At 45.4% G+C, this 20,410-nt stretch overlaps 2 protein-coding genes across 5 annotated transcripts in view; both read right to left on the bottom strand.

Moving 5' to 3' along the window:
- The window catches only part of LOC103345442 (uncharacterized), a 39,698-nt gene extending 24,290 nt beyond the window's left edge, over positions 1–15,408 (bottom strand). For both annotated transcript variants that reach the window (XR_011384685.1, XR_011384690.1), the window contains exon 1: positions 1,426–15,408. The gene's annotated coding sequence lies outside the window, so the exon portion shown is untranslated. The remainder of the gene's footprint in view (positions 1–1,425) is intronic.
- Positions 15,409–15,778: 370 nt separating this feature from the next.
- Positions 15,779–20,410, bottom strand: part of TMEM248 (transmembrane protein 248) — a 46,188-nt gene continuing 41,556 nt past the window's right edge. For all 3 annotated transcript variants that reach the window (XM_017338226.3, XM_070064759.1, XM_051836344.1), the window contains 2 exons: positions 18,902–19,045; positions 15,779–18,415 (listed from right to left, as the gene is read on the bottom strand). In XM_017338226.3, the coding sequence (XP_017193715.1) occupies positions 18,395–18,415; positions 18,902–19,045 (165 nt within the window). In that variant the 3' untranslated portion in view covers positions 15,779–18,394. The remainder of the gene's footprint in view (positions 18,416–18,901; positions 19,046–20,410) is intronic.

Below are 20,410 nucleotides of genomic sequence, written 5' to 3'. Positions count from 1 at the left end.
AGTAAAACCCAGTAATTCATAAAGGAAAAGGAATTTCACAAAAACAGAATTAGTAAACCTAAGCAGTGAGTAAAATAATAGAATACAAATAAATCAAGAAGCATGGTAAACTACACGATAATGACTTAATCACTTGAATATCCTTGTCTGGGTGTAACAATATCTAAGTTGGGTGTCATGTCACCTCATTTAAAAAACATCTGAACTTTTCACTTTCTTTGCTATATTGTGACATCAGAAGAAATTCATTCCCATTATACCTTGTGCTTCCTGACCTCTATTTGGGAGTCCCAGTTTAGATCAACTTGTGTCAGTTGCAGCCACATTTTCACCATGATCACTAAAATGCCTGCCTTCCATCCAGCTCTCAAATCCAGAGCTTGATTCGATTCATGTAAAAATGGGAGGAAAAAGGATCTAAAAGTTTGTAACCTGTTTTATGATCCACACAGACTCAAAACTACTATTGTACTCTACACATACAAGTATAGTTCTGCAGAATTGAAGATCTCTCTTATCCATATTTGCCATAACGTTTAGAAATTTATTTTCATTTCCAACAGTCAATGCTGGTGATGACACAGATGAAACCAATGCCCTCATATTCCTATGACCGCATACAAATTGATTCAACCATCTCAGAATTCAAAATGGTAACAGGTTGCCCATAAATTTGCACAATCTTGGATAAGTAAATAAGTCAGCATGGTATTCCAAATTCATGACTGAAAGATCACACCAGAAGATTTTCTGCAGAATTTCTAACAGTGAAATCTTAAGGCTGTCTTAAAGTCTATCAACAGCGAGATTATAGTTAAGTAAAATATAAACTTATTATTTTAGTAACATGATTAGAAACATATATCATGAGCTCTAAAGACTATAGATTTAGGATTCTCAACTGTCAACCAAATGCAATATCCACTCCGTATTTATTTCTTCCTTATCAGAGTGGGAAGGTATGGTATGGGACAGTAAAGACAGGGCCGACCCAGACCTGGCGAGGACTGCAAAGACCACCGAGAAACATCCTGCCCTCCTGGGAGCTGCGGCCTGGCCGCTGCACGGCCCTGCGCCCAACTGCACACAAGACCCCGGAGGGACTCTGCCACATCCCACCCCAGGCCGCCGTCCAGGTTTCCCGGGACCGGCGCATCACCCGCAGCAGCTGGGCCACGAGGCGCCGCGGCAAGCGGAGGACACAGTCTCAAGCACGGGTGAATGGCCGGGCCGCCTCCCCAGCCCCGCGCGGCGATCGCAGCCTCACACTGCAGTGTGGCCCCGCCGCTTGAGAAATGGCCGCCCTAGCGGTTGTTTGACTTCAACGGAGAGCGATCGGCCCCGCCCCCTGCGGTCCCGCCCCCTCTCCCCGCCCTGCATCCCGCCAGGTGCCCTGTGGTGGGGAGGCGGGAGCAAGTCTCTCACATCCTCTCTGCGGGGCTGCCAGGGGGCGGCACCACGTCTCTTCAGTCCCTGCTCTCAGGAAATGATGACCGATGCTGTCGATTCTCCAGCCAATCCTGGCACGCCTTGATCTATCCTACTTCCGGGCAAGATGGCGTCCAGTGGCAGCCACTTTGGAGGCTTATTTGAGCGCCGCCTAGAAAAAAATATGCAATACGGGCCAAACCTCAGGAGGGAGGACGGCTTCACTCCGTCAAGGTAAAACGATTTCAATTTCATTCATTATCCTTGGGGGCGCTAAGTAAACGTCAGCACCAGGCAGCCAGCCTACAAATAGAAAGTGACGCGGCTGCTGGCAAAGCGCTCACTCTACAGGGCCTAATGGAGCAGGTACCAGAGTGTGACCACGGCTGTGCTGACGTCATTGTGCGGGTGTCCTCTGTGTTGACGGCAATACTTGAGCATGGTACTAAGCACTGGAAGAATATTTGAGTAACCTTCGGAATAACTTCTACCCAGGCAACTTCTGGAAAAAATGTGAACTGAAGTTACTTTGTTATATGCTTTAGTTGGATACCTACTCATCTGAAGTGTGTTTCTTTTTTCATGCAGATAAAGTGGCAACAGTTTTTGTTTTGTGTGTGTTTTGCACACCGGTTGAGCAGGATTTTTTTTTTTTTTACAAAACTCCATTTTAATATAAGGGCAAATGACTTTTAAGCTTCACTGTGAAATACAGATCAAAAACAAAGAAAAAGATTACTTCGTGTTTTTCTTTTTAATATTAATGTACTTTGTTGTGATTTTTTTTATTTCTGTGTATCATAAATCCAACACTAGGAACATAGTAATTCTTCCTACTCTCCCCCCTTCATCCTCCTTCTCCATTTAGTAATTTAATTGTCTTTAAAGAAGAACCTAAGAATGTTTCGTCTTTTGGTAGCTCTTAGACATAACGATAACTTACAGGACATAAAAATATCCTTCATTTAATACACTAAAAGGAAGTGATTCTTGATAATACGTTTTACTATTAAGTCTCATGGTACAACTCTTTGGGGACAGAGGTCCTGCATGAGAAGTTAGTGCACAGTGACTCTTGTTATTTATTTAACAAATAGGACTCTTAGCTATGATATCAGTGATCACCCAAAGCTCTTAACATGAGTTGCCTTGGCCTTGGAAGCCTTTTGGATCCACTAGTTTGACAAGGCAGAGTGAAAGTGCTCTCCTCCTTTCAGAGGAAAGTGCATCCTTCTTTGAGGGCCAATTCTTTCCACTGGCGTCCAGCCACAGGGATTCTTTAAGTAGGACATTTTTGCCAGAGCATCTTGGCTTTCCATGCTGGAAATGCTCCCCCTCAGATTTTCAGCCAGACTAGAAAGCATTGAGGGCTGATTCTAAATGTGGAGTGCTTCTTAAATGATTGTCATTCTATGGGTATGCTGTATGGACTGATTCCCATGTTGGAGCCTTCACTCTTTTTTAATTCTATTATCATTTCCAAACACTTATTTTATGATCTGTTAGCACTGGATCCTATCTATATGGTCACTTGCCTCCTAATCCTATCCATTTGATCTTTATAACACTTAAGCTGCTATTTCTACCAGCCAGCTTAAGGGAATTTAGGGTCTGGTTGCAAGTTGTTAAGCTGTACCCTTAGAAGTAAATCTGTAGGTGTGTATGCAGGACTATACTGCTATGCAGTTATGAACTTCATACATTTAACAATTACAACTTTAGGATCTTGGTAATTCTTACCACTGTGCCTGCCCTCCAACCACCCTTCCTCTTCCCTTTCTTATTTTCCCTTTTATTTTTTACTAAGATCTATTATCAATTAACATTATAGATAGACCAGCACTGTGGCTCACTTGGCTGATCCTCCACCTGTGGCGCTGGCACCCCAAGTTCTAGTCCTGGTTGGGGCACCTGGTACTAGTCCCTGTTGCTCCTCTTCCAGTCCAGCTCTCTGCTGTGGTCCAGGAAGGCAGCAGAGAATGGCCCAAGTGCTTGGGTCCCTGCACCCCCATGGGAGACCAGGAGGAAGTACCTGGCTTCTGGCTTCAGATCAGCGCAGCATGCTGGCCATAGTGGCCATTTGGGGAGTGAACCAATGGAGGAAGACCTTTCTCTCTGTCTCTCTCTCACTGTCTATAACTCTGTCTCTTTCCCTCACTGTCTAATTCTGTCTGGCAAAAAAAAATAAAAAAGTTTTAAAATTATATATATAATATATATAGTTAACTCTTCAGAAAGAATTCAGTGACTCATAGAAAAAAAGATGAGGGAAATGCTATAAAGGAAAAGAAAAGATAAACATAGAATACAAAACTATTCTTCAACAGTCAAGAGAAGGGCTGTTCAAAATCATTGCTGTCAATTTCATTTCTACATGTTGCCTTTGAGGTGCTCTATTAGTTTTCACAGGTCAGGGAGAACATGTGTTATTTGTCCCTTTGGGACTGGCTTATTTCACTAAGTATATGTTTTCCAGTTTCATCAACTTTGTTGCAAATGACAGGACTTCATTTTTTGTATGGTTGTGTAGTGTTCCATGGTGTGCATATCCCATAATTATTTATCCATTCTTTAATTGACAGCCATTTGGGTTCATTTCCTGTCTTAGCTATTGTGAGTTGAGCTCCAATAAACATTGAGGTACAGATAGTTCTTTCATATGGTGATGTAAAATTTCCAGAGATTTATCTTCTAGTTTGAATATTTATTCTGCATCACCTACTGTTGGTGAGACTTTCCCCAGCATCTATATTTGCTCTATTGAATTCTTTATTTCTAGGATTTCATTTTGATTTTTCTTTAATATCTCAATTTCATGGAAAAATTTTTCATTTAGTTCATGACTTTGCTTCTGACTGCTTCTGAGTAATCTGATGATTAATTTTCTGAATTCCATTTCTGGTATGTCCTTAATCTGTTCATTTTCACCTTCTACTATTGAAATGCTGTAGTGTTCCTTTAGGGGTCTTTTAATAGGTTCCTTATTTATTTAAATTTCTTCCTTTGCCTTTTGGCATTTGTGTTGTTTTGTTTCATTTTATTGTTTTGTGGTGTTATCTTTAGTTTGTTTGTGTCTTTGTGACTTATGGGGATGTCTATACTTTCAGTGGGTACCAAGAGGTGCATGCTGGGTGCTCAGTTCAGTATTCCAGGGTAGAGCAAGTATCCAAGGTAAGGCCCCCAGGGGGCTTTGTAGCTTTCCTCTGGTTATCAGGGTAGAGGAAGGAGTTCACCTCTGTTGGTGTGATCCACCCTTCTACTCAGCTGTGGGATGCCCCAGTGTTAGTCCTTGGTATGTTCAGAACTTATTCACACTGCTAAATGAACTGCATCTTTGATCTGTGGAGTCTTTCCATTGAGCACAATTCCCTCTGTTAGGCAGTGCTATCAGTCTGTGGGTCATGTGCACAGCATGCCCACCTACTGGAGCCCAGCTCACTTCTCAATGGTGGTGGGTGGGCACAAGCTTTCCATATGCAGGGCTTCCCATTGCCATATGCTTACATGGAAGGGGAAGGAATTTTTCTGAATTGTTGTGCCCCTCGCTGTTTGGTGGAGGGTGAGGCAATGCAAGGGAGGTAGGGGAGCCAGCCACCAGCCTGATCTGCTGGTGCCGGTGTTTTCCTCCCTGGATCCAAGCCTTCGTTGTTTTTTATTTTTTTCCTATTAGCTCTTTTGGCAAAAACCTGGACTGTCTCTGTTGTTTCGCTGTGTTTCCCACTGCAAATTGCCCATGGGCTTTATGTTAGGCATATGTATCACCACTTTTTAAATATTAATTTTTGCCATGGTGACTTGGACTCTTGTTTCACTATTCTGCCACCTTGGACCTTATTGGTTTAAATGATTTAGATTTTGCAAAAGTGATCCCTAGCTTAAAACAGCATGCAGACTCACTTTTATTTTAAGACATAAGGTAAAGTCACAGGAAGTCATTGATGTAATTTGAATGCACATCTGTCTAGGGACATCACAATCCTACTTGTTGCAGTGTGCTAGATTGGGAAGTAGGTGGCAGTGAATAGGAAGTAATGAAAAGCAAAAAGGCACCGCACCCTTCTATACCTGGTCTCCTCCCAGTTGTAATCCTCTTTGTACCCAGGCCAGCAGGTAACACACAAGAATCTAGTACTATGACTGTCCTAGGAAGTTCGGTCAACCAGGGACCCTCAGTCACCATTCTCCATGTCATTTGGAGTAGGAATGTGTACAAATGCCATCATCTTGGTGATAAACTCCCTTGCCTGCTGGCAGCAGCTGTGCCTGGAGTTCTGGGATGAATGCTGATTCCTTCTAGAACTTTGGAACCAGCTTCTAAGGCTGAGCATTTTGTATTCCATGAGAAACCCCATGATGGTTCGATTCTTCCCTGTGGGTGATAGTTTGTTCTGTCCTGGGAGCTTTCAGGACCTATCATTCCACTGAAATTTCCAAACATTTGAATCGTTGGTTTATAGCACAAGTTTTGGGCTGGACACAAAAGTGCCTTTTGAAGTGAAAACACACATGCCTAAGTTACAGACAATCATTCCCACCATTTTGTCCTTATCTTTCTACTTTGAGGTCATGGCTTCCCTTGCAGAGGGCTGTGTCCAGGGCCCAGTTCAGCTGCCTGTCATGTTTCCAGAGAGTCTATTCAACTCATTTAGAGAATATCTCCCTGCCAAGTGGGTATGAAAATCCCTGTCCCCAAGACCAGGCCCTGAATCCCTCCCTGGCTTCTAGGTGGTTCCATGACAGTTGACAAAAGACTTCACAGGTGTGACAGTAGGAGGTTTTCCAGGGGTCTGCTTGTGGGCCCATTGTTATCACCTGGAAGTGATGTGGCAGGAGGGGCAGCGGAAGGGGACAGGAGCCTCAGTCCTGTAGGTACATGGGACACAGTTTGCCCACACTCAGCATCAGCTGAAAACTGGAATCTCCTTGGAGCTGCCAGGCAGGGCACAACCTAGTAGATACTTGGACATGGACCTGGTTGGCTCGTGGGCCTACAACCTGCAGTTCAGCTAAAGTGCATTCAGGTAGCAGCAGACAACCAACAAGTGGGTGTGAGAAGGGGATGGAAGTGCCTGGGGCAGACCCTGCAGGTACTCCACAGAAGGCATTTTGGAGTCCAGAACCTATCTGGGCTAGGAAGGACCCCATCCCCACACACACTCACACTCATTGTCCTGCCAACAAGGCCTGCTGCCTTCATTCCATCATGACAACTCTTCTCAGTGCTCAGCCCTCCTTGTGCGCTTACTGCAAATGTCCTTTGATGTTTTTCCCACCATTTTCTCAAGAGTTCCTGCAGAGAGAACTTGATGACATGACTAAAGGTCATGTGGCACACTGGGTTTTATTCTTCCTGATCTTTGTTTTTAAATTATTTTATTTCTGAGGCAGAGAGACATGAAGACAGAGACAGAGCTAAAAACAGGCAGATACTCCACCCACTGGTTCATACTCAAATGCCTAAAACAACCAAGGGTTGGCCAGGGACTGAAGCCAGGAGCCAGTAATACAATCTAGGTCACCCTGCTGAGTGAGAAAAACACAACTACTGAGCCATCACCTGCTGCATCCCAGGGTATGCATTAGTGGGAAGATGGAATCAAGAGCAGACTCAGGACTCAAATGCAGACACTCCAATCTGGGATGCCAGAATCCTGACTGGTGTCTATGTGACCATGTCAAATGCAAGCCCCACAAATGACACATTTACAATTTTGTCAGTTATGCGTAGCATATTGGGAGAGTCAAACAACATTGTTAGGTTCAGGTATGAGATATCAGATCAATGCACATAGAAGTCACAAATGCCAACCTTTGGTGAGTGGAGATCACTTCCCAGATCTCTTTGTGTAACTGCAGGCAGGCGCTTAATCCATCTGAACCACAATTTGCCGTCTGCACAGTAGAGACACACACCTGTGTCTGACCACAGGCTTGGAAAGGGATTGTCAGCTGGGAGCTGAACAGAGGGCATGGAGGACATTGGATTTGTCAGAGTATATCTGCAGGAAAGCTCACCATTGCCATGACCTTGATTTTTGTTCTGTGATTGGAGATGGGTGGATAGTGTACCCACCAACCCAGTGAGGGAAAAAAAGGAGCATGTTTTTCTCTCCTCATCTCACCCACAATGGCACCAGGCAACCAGCTGAGAGAGGGCAGTGCCATTTTGGGCAAAAGCAGCAGTTGTGAAAGCTCTTGCACTTGAGCCCAGCAGCCAGCAGCCAGCTGGGACAACAATATCATGTCAGCAGTACCGATGGCAACAACTCAGGTGCACACAATCAGCAACCAGTGGAGAGAAGGCAACAGTCGGTTGACACTCTTGTGCACAGCTGTGATCCAGAGATTATAGCAGAGGGAAGAAGCAAGTTCCCCACTGACTTTAAGTCTGGCTGGGAGGATTGATAGGGGGATGAGCATGCAAGCAGCAATATGAGTGGCCCCCATTTGCTCAACATATCACAGGCTCTGGGGCTCAAGCCTACTAGGCAGAATACCCTCAGGAAGCTGGCTCTGGAAACATCTTTGACTTTCTGCAGTCATGACAGGTTACCAGGGAAGGGTGGGTCCTTTGGATCCCATGATGGCAGGAATAGTGTGCTGAGACTGTGGCAATTCTGTGACTGCACAAGAGAGCTCAGAGTGTAGCTGAATCTCTGGACAATCATTGTGTGTGATTCCATATGCTCAGAGCTCCCTGATTGCCTGGGGTGGGATTGCAATGGGATCTGTGCTCATAATGAGAACTGCACAGATCCTTTGTGTGGCTCATATGGCAATGTGGATGAAATTTACACCCACTGTGAACTAAAACCTTTAGTTCACATTGCTCATTTGGAAGAGAGGAGGTGATGGTGTGATTACATCAACAGAGGTGACCATACTCACCTTTCTGCTAAAAAGAGATCTACCTCGCCCAACTTGGATACCATCCTGAATATGGACCCCATCCTGCAGCAGGGATCAGAGCTCCCTGGCCACACTTGGCACACACCTCTGGGGATTCACTGAAAGAGCAGATACCCCCACTAAGCCACAGAGGCATAATTCAAAGATAAAAGCCATCAGAGCAAAAACCAACAAGTATTTCCACAAATGCTTAAAAATAAATGCAGAAATTCAAGAAACAGAAAAAGGAAGACAACAGGACTCCCCCAGATGGACACAACAATACTTCCATATTTGAAAGTGAATATGGAAGAGATTGATGAAATTTCTCAAGTGGAATTCAAAAGATTAATCATAGGATTACTCAGAAGCAATGAGAAGTATATTCATGAATTAAAGAGATCCATACATGCCATGAATGACAAATTCTTCCATGAAATTGAGATTTTGAGGAGCAATCAAATGGTAATATTAAAAATAAAAGGTCAGTGCTGTGGCTCATTAGGCTAATCCTCTGCCTGCGGCACTGGCACAACAGGTTCCAGTCCCAGTTGGGGTGCCGGTTCTGTCCCAGTTGCTCCTCTTCCAGACCAGCTCTCTGCTGTGGCCTGGGAGTGCAGTGGAGGATGGCCCAAGTGCTTGGGCCCTGCACCCGCATGGGAGACCAGGAGAAAGCACCTGGCTCCTGGCTTTGGATCAGTGCAGCACGCCAGCCTCAACGCGCCAGCCATAGTGGCCACTTGGGGGGTGAACCAACGGAAAAAGGAAGACCTTTCTCTCTGTCTTTCTATCATTGTCTAATTCTGCCTGTCAAAAAAATAAATAAATAAAAATATAAATGAATAATATGTTTTTCACATATTGCAAAAGTAGAAAGCCATAACAACAGATTTGGTGTTGCAGAAGAAAGAACTAGAAGACAAATCTTTGGAAATTTCTCAGACCAAAATAAAAATTGAAGACATTATAAAAAGATAAAAATTAAAAACAGTATTGTAGAGAAGAAACAACTGTCAACCTAGAATATTGTACCCTATGAAACTGATTCACAAACAAAGGTGAATTTAAGACCTTCCATAACAAATCAAAATTGAAAGAATTTGTCACCACTCATTCAGTCTTACAATGATGCTTAAGGATGTGCTACACACAGAAGCATGGAAAGATAGCCATCATTGTGAAATAATGTGAAGGCAGAAAATCTCCCAGTAAAAGTAAAAAGAAAATGCAAGCAAACAGTAGGAATATTTATAGGAAAATGACAGGGACAAGTAGTTACTCGCGAATAGTCACCTTGAATGTAAATGACCTAAACGCTTCAACTAAAAGATACAGGGTGGTTGAATGGATTAAAAAGCAAGACCCATCATTTGGTGCTTACAAAAAACGCATCTCACCAACAAAGATACAGATGGATGAAAATGAAAGGATAGAAAAATGTCCAAACTAACAGAAAGCAAAAACGAGCATGGATAACCATCCTAACATCAAACCAAATTGACTTTAACATAAAAACTGTTAAGAGAGACAAAGAAAGAAACTGTAATGATTAAGGGATCAATTCAAGATGTGACTATAATAAATGTATATGCACCCAATGCCACGGCAACAGGCTATTCAAAATAAATGTGTATGGATCTAAGGGGAGACATAGACTCCAATACAATAGTTACAGGGACTTCAACACCCCACTTTCATCAGTGGACATATTAACTAGACAGAAAACTAGTCAAAAAACTTAGTAAACAAATGAAGACATCAATATAACATCCCAAAAATTATAGGATATGGCATAAGCAGTGTTAAGAAGGAAGTTTATAACATACATCAAAAATCCAGAAGGCACCAAATAAATGAGCTATCAATCCAGCTTAAAGCAACAACAAATCAAACCCAAAATGAGTAGGAGGAAAGGAATATTAAAATTTAAAAATACTAATATTGAAACCAAAAAAATACAAAAGATCAGCAAATCAAATACTCAAGTCAGCCATTTAAAAAGGAATGAAATCCTGACATTTGTAACAAAATGGATGGAATAGATTTCAGTTGCTAAGTGAGTTAACCCAAACCCACAAAGAAAAATATCTCAGGCTTTGTATTACTGGTGGAAGTTAATATACAGAGAGGAAAATAAATGAGCAGAGGGGGACTGGCATTTTGGTGCAGCATGTTAAACCACTGTCTGTGACACCAGCATGCTATATCACAGCCCCAGTTCAAGTTTCAGCTGCTCCACTTCTGACCCAGCTTCCTGCTAATGGATGTGGGGGAGACCTGGATGGAGTTCCAGACTCCTGGCTGCAGCTTGGCCCAGCCCTGGCTGGTATGGCCATGTGGGGACTGAACCAGTAGAGAGCAAAGATGTATCTCTCAGTATGAATCTGTCACTTCACTGTCACTCTGCCTTTCAAATAAATAAAAATATTTAAAATCGTGTGGATGGGGCCAGCATTGTGACATAATAAGTAAAGCCAACACATCCAAAGCCCATTCCATATGGCCACCAGTTTCAGTCCTGGCTGCTGCACTACTGATCAAACTCTTTGGGAATGGCCTGGGAAAGCAGTGGAAGATAGACCAAGTGCTTGAGGCCCTGCCACCCACGTAGGAGATAGGAGTGAAGCCCCTGGTCCCTAGTTGGTGTAGCACAGCCACAGCAACTGCAGCCATCTGGGTAGTGAACCAGTAGATAAAAGCACTCACTCTCTCTCCCCTTCACTCCCTCCATTCCTCCATCCGTGTCTCTCCCTTGATCAGTAACTCACTTTGAAAAAAATCCTTTTGAAAAATTGTAGAGATGTCATATTTTTTGATATATAGGTATAACTATTGCTTCACTGAATTACACCCTATCCACACATTGACCATTGTCAGGAATCCCCCATTTTGTGATATTAATAGCCCTCATTTCAAGAAAAGATGTGCATATCTCTCCTGCCTCAGAATCAACCCTTGGGACATTTGGATCTGGCTAAAAGGTCCATGAGAGTCTCACAGGCATGGGAAGCCTTGACACAGTGGCAAAAAAACAATCTAAATGAAAGATCCTGGTGAACAAGACCCAAGCAGAAGGAACAGGCCATCAAAGAGGGAGGCGCCTTTCTCTGGAGGGAGGCACCTTTCTCTGAAGGGAGGAAGGAACCTCCACTGTGATATGGCCTTGACTAAACAAGTTCAGAGTTGGTGAACTCAAGGGGCTTCCATAGCCTAGACAGCTCATAGCAAGGGTCTCAGATGATTGCTGATGTCATAAATGAGAGTGCCAATTGTTAAATCAACAATGGGAGTCACTGAGTACAGGCTCCCCACGTAGGTCTCTGTCCTTAATGTGTTTTACTATGAAACTTAAAAACAACACTACTAGTCAAACAATGCCCTATACCTTGTGCGGTTGTGTGAGTGCAGCCTGTTGAAATCCTTGCTTAGTGTATACTAAGTTGATCTTCTGTATATGAAGGTGATTGAAAATGAAACTCGATGAAGGGCAGGATGGGAGAGGGAGTGGGAAAGGGGAGGGTCGCAGGAGGGAGGGAGGTTGGGGGGAGCCACAACAATACAAAAGTTGCACTTTGTAAATTCACATTAAATAAAAAAAAATGTGCATATCTATATATAAGGTGAATGAGGTAAAATGCAAAAAAAAGTTAAATCTTAAAACTAAATGTAAATTAAAATAAAAACAGCTACTGCCTGTATCTGGCTGTTTCCTTGATAAACTTCTCTTTGGGGGGTGGTTGTGTTTGGCCCAGCACTGACACCACTGGGACACCCACATCCCATATCAGAGTGCCTGATCAAGTCCCAGCTCTAATTCCAGTTCCAGCTTCCTGCTAATACACACCCTGGGAGGCAGCAGCTCAGGTTGTTGGGTCCTTGCCACCCACATGGACCCAAGTTGAATTCCTGGCTCCTGGCTTCAGCTTGGTCTAGCTAAGGGAGTTGTACTTATTTAGAGAGTTAAACAAAGGGTGAAAGTTCTCCCAATCTGCCTATTGTGTGTCCCTGTCTTTCAGATCAATAAATAATAATTTAGGCCTGGCATTGTAGCATAGAAGGTAGAGCTGCTCCCTGTGATGCCAGCGTCCCATATGGGTGCTGGTTTGTTTCCTGGCTGTGCCACCTCTGATCCAGCTCCCTACTAGTGGCCTGAGAAAATCAGTAGAAGATGGCCCAAGTGCTTGGGCCCCAGATACCCTCATGGGAGACCTGGAAGAAGCTCCTGCTCCTGGCATCAGCCTGGCCAGTGTTGACTGTGGCAGCCATCTGGGGAGTACCCAGTGAATAGATCTTTCTCTTCCTCTCTCCCTTACCTTGGACTTTCAAATAAATAAATGTATCATAAAAGTAAAAATTATTTTGTTCACTGGTGCACCCCTATCCCAAGAGGACCTTCAACCTCAGGCCAGCAGAGCTGCTGCTTATCTCCATTTTTATCCTACGTTTCCTCTATTTACTGGTGAGGACCTGAGCATGGGTTCCTCACCCTCCCCTCCACACCAGGTCCAACAGGGCTGCTGGTTTTCACAAGCTCACCCACCCTGGAAGCACCACAAGCTCAGGGTGGGGAGGAAAGGGACACAGCTCCAGGCCAGCACGCCAGCTTCTCCCACTCGTCTTTCCTGGGTGGTCACCATTTCTCAATCAGTGCTGTTTTTTGATTTTTTTTTTTTTCTGATTCCCAGAGGCTGTAAAGGTTGTTGATTTTGTCTTGTTTCATAGCTGTCGGACACATTGCCAGGGAAAGCCAGACATGAGCACCTGCTTCAGCACTGGACAAAGCCTATGATCCAGCTGGGATCAGGACCTCCCCTCCCATCTCTAGTCCCACGAAGTGAATCGGCCCTCTTAAGTGAAGCTCTCCACTCAAACCCAGGCCTCCCTCAGCTGGCAAGGGGAGGTGCCAAAGATTTAGGTTTGCCTGCATGGCTGTGCAACACCATCTCAGGCAGTAAAACCCAGCATGGTGTACACATGACCTAGCAGATGGAACTCCACCATCAATGCATAGGGTGTGGGAACTGTGATACAAAATGACATTTCACAAGGGAGCTGGCCTTTGTAGGACTTCTGCTCAAGCTGAGCTTCCATATGGGAGCACAATTTCATGTCCAATCTGCTCCACTTCCCATCCAATCTCCTGCTCATGTACCTAGGAAAATAGCAGATTCAGGCACAAGTACTTAGGCCCACACCACTCACTAGGGAGAGCAGTAGGAGTTCCTGGCACCGGGCTCCATCCTTGCCCAGACCTGACTGTTGGGTCCCTGTGGGAAGTGTACCAGAGGAAGGAAGACCTCTCTCTCACCCACTCCTTCCCTCATTTGTTTTTCAAATACATACATCTTTGTTAAAAATTACACATCACATGGTAATTTTTGGACAAATATGGAAACTTTATTTATAAACACAGGCAATGAGTTGGATCTGGCTCCAGCGATCCAAACGCTTGCCACATAACGAGGGAGGGAAGGCCAGGTTGGGCTGAGAAATACCCAGCACTCTCCCCACACACCTGGGGTACAGCAGGAATGCCACAGGGAGCTCCTCCATTGCCCCCCTGTCTCTGCTTCCACTGCTCTCCCCATTGTCCTGGATCCAGTGCCCCATTCCATGCCTGCCACTGCCATCACCCCAGGCTCCCCTTCTCCCTCCCCATTCCATGCTCAGCCCACCTCACCCTCCCTCGCCCTCTCTCACCCTCTCACCCACGCTCAGCCCTCCCTCAGCCCACCCATGCCATCCCTCGGCCCACTCTCAGCTTGTCCACACCCACTGTTACCCTGCCCATGCCCATACCCCCATCCTGCCTTCTCCCTTCCCTCACCTGTGTCCACCACTCCTTTGCTCCCCGGGCCATCTCCCCACAGACCACTCTCCCTGCTCTGTCTCTGCCCTCGGCACCTGTCCCTGTGCCACTGTGCTGGCAGCAAGGCCTAATAACCGCCATGCAGGATGACATCACAGAGGTCTGGCCTGTGCCAACATTCTGTGCAGGTGACATCATCGCCCTCAGTGGGACTGTGAGCCACGTGTGGAGCCCACTCGCTCTTGTGCACTGGCCACTCTCTCCACATTGGTCCACTTCCCAGCCCATCATGAGGTGGCAGGTGTAGATGGGCTCTTACAGGGCTCATGACAAATGTGACCTAGTTTTAAACCCCAGAGCAGGGATGAGTAAGTGTACAACATTCTTTCAAATCAATCACAGCAGAGCTGCCCCTTCTCTGCTCGTAGGTCTTCCTCAGGCTGGGTAAGAGGTCAGTGCCATGGGCTTTACCCCGCAGAAAACGATGACAAATTGATCAGACCACAATGGGACATGGACACTGACAGATGGCATTATGAACTTTGCCCCTAATGCCTATGTGACCTCAGATCTTAGCTAAGGACATTATGCTCTCCCAATTGCCAAGGCATTTTAAACTCTATTTCCTGTTTTCATATACATTGGGTTAGACCCGTGATGCAGTGTGTCTACAAAAGGTTCTAGGCAGATTTCCATCTCTGTGCACAGAATTTGATGACTCTAGAGGTGTGGGCTTTGGGTCACTGGGCTTGGGGTGTTCTTGTAGTGGGATCCCATGTTGGGACCCATGCTGCCATGCCAGCCCATACCACTGCCATGGGGCTGGCAAGTTCCACACGCACTGTCCCTCTGGCCCCAATCAGGTGTCACATAACTACAGGACATTTCCTGGGAGCCTGTTGGAGATAAACCAGCATACAGAGATGAGGAAGAGGTGGTAGTGAACAACAGATTTGATTCCAACCTCCTGTTCCACCTGCTCTAGACAGAAAGGAAGAGGAGGTGAAGGAGGTGGAAACAGCTCCCTGAGGTCTTAGCATGCTCAGGGCTGCTCCTGTCACACCAAGGATTCCTGACTGGCCCATGGGTTGGTTCTGGTTGAGGAGTGAGGGGACACAGAGCCTCTGCTCAGTGGAAAGCGGGAGAATTGCAGAGGGAGCAAGGAGCCATAATCCAATCTCAGTTGTCAAGCTGATGGTAGGGTCTCACTAAATACGTATCGGCCTTTGCCTGCTGTTCCCCATGGTGTGCTGTAGCAGGGGGCTGGATTGGAGGCAGAACCAGGACTCACCCCTGGCTCTCCCGGAAGGGACATGGGTTTTCCAAACAGCATCTTAGCTGCTCTGCCAAATGCCTGTCTTAAGAAGTGTTCTTTAAACTCCCATATCTCATCCTCTCTCCCTGTTATTACTCCCATCTTCAGGGCAGGATTTGGTTCAGGTCTCTGAGAACCTTTTGGCCAAGTTGACTAGGAGTGGTTTATACTCTCAGGGAGAACACCATGGGCTTTGGTGGCCGCTTTATTAGGAAACACTATGCCACCCTCTCCTGCTGGTGACACCTCCAAGAGCAGCTTGCAAAACCCCTCAATGGTTTTTAATTTTTTTTCTTTCCTGAGAAAGCACCAGACTAGAGGAAAAGGACACACAGAAATAAATTCAGATGTTTTATTCTGTAAAGCACATACGCACATATTTCAAACACAGAAAATTAATCAGGGAGTGAATGCCCTAACAGATCAGCAACTGACCATCATGCAGCAAGAGAAGGGAAATGGATCTGCTGGCCCTCGTCACCCCACAGTGCCTGCAGGAGGGTCGAAAAACCAGGATGCTGAATCCCTACACACTGCCCAAGAAAACGCAACAGAAATGACAGGTTCCTAAAAATGAGAAAAACTTACAAATAGAATCAAAACTGATTCAAGTCATACAGTGAAAGGACAAAAAGACAAAGGAAAGAGATCAATATGATCTGAAACAACCATTGAGTAGGAAGGTGCTCACCTTCTAATGGACCTCCAGTGCAAGATGCCTGAGGAAGAGCCAGTGCTCCCGGCCCAGGCCACCGCTGGAATGCTCTTCTCATCCTCAAGTCCACCAGCAAGTACAGCTGAGGAACAGGCCTTGTCTTAGGTGCCCAGGTAGTCACAGAGCCCACAGCATCTGAGATTCTGTGGAAACCTCTTCAGGTATGAGGCCTCCTCAGCCAGGGCCCCGGTCCCCTCTCCTCCCCAGCCTTCTTCCATCTACCTTCACACACTGCTGCATCTCTGTTAGATCTTTGAGAAGTACCTGCTAGTATGAATGCTGAATTTTACAGCACACATTCTGGCCTCATGACAAGTCACACTGTCCAGGCATTTTTGGCACTTCCTCTCCTCATGCCTGACAGTCTCCTTCCTCCCCTGGCTGGATTCCAGCCATTCCCCATCACTTGAACAGAGTCATTCTCCTGGGTAACAAGCTAGATAGAAGAGACCAGTGAAATGGACTTTCATCACTTATCTCTTTCCTTTAATATGACTCTGCCAGTTACAACTTCTCCACTCCTGTAACTCCACTTCACTAGGATTTTATTAACTCATAGCAGCTTAATCTAAAATCTGATGGGCCTAATGATGTAGATGTTTCTAAAGGCCAAGCCAAAGGGCTCTTTTTCAATCTTGTCTCATAAAGGGTCTCAGAGTCTCCAAAGGGAAAACTAAATTAAGAAGTTAGCCATGCATTATGTAAGCAACTTGTATCATACAAAAAAAAAAAAAAAATGGAAAGACAAGTATGATTACTGCACTTCAAATGTACTCAAAGGGAAAAAAGGAATATTAACTTATTATTTCGTGATTTTACAAATCAAAGCCCACAGTGTGGTCCATTCAAGACTGCCTGTGATAAAATGTTCTAGGCCAATATATTTCAGACTGCAGGAGCTAATCATAATTTAGAACAGGCAACAGACCTAAAGGAAAGAAGTACTGACAGCCATGTCCAGTGTTTTCACTGCCCTCCTGCTCTCACACTGCCTGACAGAACAAAATGACAATGAGTTCTTTAGGTTAAGAGTTATTACGAAAAAGAAAAACAGTAAGGCAGAGAATGAAATTTTAAAAATGAAGAATCAGAAGGAAAACAGGACACAGAAACTACATGATCACAATCTTCCAAGAAAAATATTTTTGGTTTTCTTTGATAAATGGCAACTCGGACTTACAGTCTCTCCAATTTCACAGGCACCCTTTTCATGTTACAGATCTCCCTAGTTGCCATTTTCTTTCTGAAGATGTGTTGGTTGCATAGAAATAAATGCCAAGAGTGGAAAAATTCATCCTCTTGGAAAAACAAAAACACAAACCTTTTCATGGCTGTTCTATCAAGTCATCTCTCTTTTCATACTGTCATTTACATCCCAGAAAATAGAACAACTCCTTTTTAATTTACACTGAGCCATTTACTTGATTTTAAGCCCTTCTGAGTGAGAGAGCTGCTTTGACTTTTATCATAGCAGGAAGGGGCAAGAGGGCAGAAAGAGAGCAGAACATTCTGTGCAACTGCAGACCAGGTTCCTCACTGTCCAGATAGAAAATGAAGCATGTAGGTGGCACTGAAATATTTAACTTTTTACTCAGGATAAAAGCACAACTCTTTCCTAACTAAAGTGGTATTAAAATGTGACTATTTTATTCATTGTGTCTTCCAAAAGTAACCCAAAACTGAAACAGGTATGTTTCCTTGCAAGCAAAATGGAGAAAAGGTATTACTGCTGTTACTACAATTAAGCCACACACACATTAAAATCCACAAAATGGATTGGTGGCTTTGGAAATGCAAGATCATATCAAAGGTGCAGACTTGTTTCAAACATTCTGAACATACCGGGCTGACACAGAACCAAAGCCAACTTCGACCCCACCAGTGAAGAAACGTGCCTGTGACCTTGGTGGAAAGCTCACCACCTGCTCCCAGGCAGCTAGACCCCCACATCCTCTCTAGCACTATGCGGAAAATACCCTGCCCAGTCCACAAGTCCCATGGTGAGGCTGAAGGGCTCTGGCTGCACCCAGTGCAAAGCACGTGCATCATTGAACCAATTTCAAAGTAGGTTTTTATAAATATGTACAAATCAGTTACAGGCACTTGAAATGTCTTTGGCTGGAATAACCCAACATTGCAAGATCATCATGTATTCACAGAGTGGCCAGGCCCAGGCTGGGTTCAGCAGGCAATGATTATGGTTCTTTCAGTCTCTCTCAGGAAACAGGCAGCTGTGGGATTAGGCTTCAGCCAAAGCCACCTAGAAGACAGCAAGACAAGGAGTCCAGACAAACGGCAAACCGAGGGACTCAGCCCCAGTGGCACCCGAGAGTTGGGGAAGGGGGCTTAGGCATCCAGGCTGCCCTGACTACAGGCAGCTGACAGACAAGGATGCCACTGAATTCCTGAGCAAACTGCCTAGAAGAAGCCCATCTGCAGAACCACTGGGCTGGCTCCCTGGTCTGCAGGTTTAAGCCCTGATTGGCATCTATTAGATGACTTCTCAGGCTGATGAAGGGGGAGAAGGAAGGCCAGTTGTCCAGGTCCAGTGTCCAGTGTCTCATGGGGATGTTACTGTGATGGCACAGCCAATACCTCTGCAAAGTCAGTATGGCTGAAAATCTAACACCGTGATTTTGGCTGAAAAGACAGGAATTAGTCTGGAGTAAAGGGGCCACCCACAATCAATGGATAAGCACTAACCAGGAGTTTCGGTGTATAGAACTCTCTAGGAAATGCTGCTCACCTTCTCAGGACAAAATTCAGGATTGCTCTGACGCAATTTGCTGGGTCTGCCTTTGATAACAGCATAGCAAAACATTGTGATCACCATCACAAAGAGGAAGTAACTGGTGTGCATGAGATGCAAATTTATTAATGAGCGGTCATCCTAAATGGAAACGAGAAAGAAGAGAAAAGTGACCACTGAGTTACCAACAGACTTCCAGTTTAGGTTTCTGGGGACAGAATTCACAGCCTCCAATCTCATCTCAACTTTAATTAGCTTTTTTTAAAAGTTTACTTATTTATTTGAGAGGCAGAATTACAGACAGAGAGAAGGAGAGAAGGGAGAAAAATCTTCCATCCACTGGTTCACTCTCCAAATGGCTACAATGACCAGGGCTCGGCCAGGCTGAAGCTAGGAGCCAGGAGCTGCTTCCAGGTCCCCCACATGGGTGCAAGGGCCCAACCACTTGGGCCATCCCATCCTCTACTGCGTTCCCAGGCACAGTAGTAGGGAGCTGGTATGGAAGTGGAGGGGCCAGTACTGGAACTGGTGCCCATATGGGATGCCTGACTGCAGGCTGTGGCTTTAACTCACTGAGCCACAGCACTGGCCCCCTCAACTTTAATTCTTAAGCCAAACAGGAAGTTATCTCTTTGGGCTCCCAAGCTATAAAAGCTGGTACTCACTAAATGAAGACCTGGAGTTCCCAGGCGAGCCCTGTTGGGGACCTCCCACTTCTTTCTTTTGTTTCTGCTCTGTCCTGGCTTCTGCACTCACAATGCTCCAACCCCCACCCACCCACAAGCTCTCCTCTCCCAAGGCTCAAGCCTCGTCTTCCCCCTTCTCTTCCCTGGATACAGCCTCTTCCAGCAACTGCCCTCAGGTTTCTCAGCTCACAGCCCATGTCTGTGTTCCTAACTCATGACTCCCTGACCTGCAAGGCCTCAGCACACAACCTTTCCCCAGGGGAGGCAGCTCCCTTCTTTATGCTTTTCCCCCACTCTCCTAAGTCTCAGGCTGAAGATGCTTAGGACATCCTGGATGACCTTTCACCACCCACAGGTAATCAATCACCAGGCCCAGCCAGTGGGAGAAACTCCAGAAGGCTTCCAGCCTACTCTCCACTGCTCCCTCATGCAGGCCTCCAGCCTAAGAACTTCTACAACTGCATAGAAATGAACTACAGAAAAGAAGCAGGGAAAAGGTCAAGGGATAAGAAATTCACCCACAGTGCCAGCGCCGTAGCACAGTGGGTAGATCCTTTGCCTGCAGCACCAGCATTCCATGTGAGCGCCAGTTCTAGTCCCAGTTGCTCCTCTTCCAATCCAGCTCTCTGCCGTGGCCTGGGAAAGCAGTGGAGAATGGCCCGAGTCCTTGGCCCCTGTGCCCGCATGGGAGACCAGGAAGAAGCTCCTGGCTCCTGATTGGTGTAGCTCTGGCAATTGCAGCCAGTTGGGGAGTGAACCAATGGAAGGAAGACCTTTCTCTTTCTCTCTCTCTCTCTCTCTCTCTCTCTCTCTGTGTGTG

Source organism: Oryctolagus cuniculus, chromosome 19, assembly GCF_964237555.1.
Source record: "Oryctolagus cuniculus chromosome 19, mOryCun1.1, whole genome shotgun sequence".
Classification (NCBI taxonomy): domain Eukaryota; kingdom Metazoa; phylum Chordata; class Mammalia; order Lagomorpha; family Leporidae; genus Oryctolagus; species Oryctolagus cuniculus.
The sequence above is the reverse complement of the archived record's forward strand: the minus strand, read 5'-3'. Positions and strand labels throughout refer to the sequence as shown.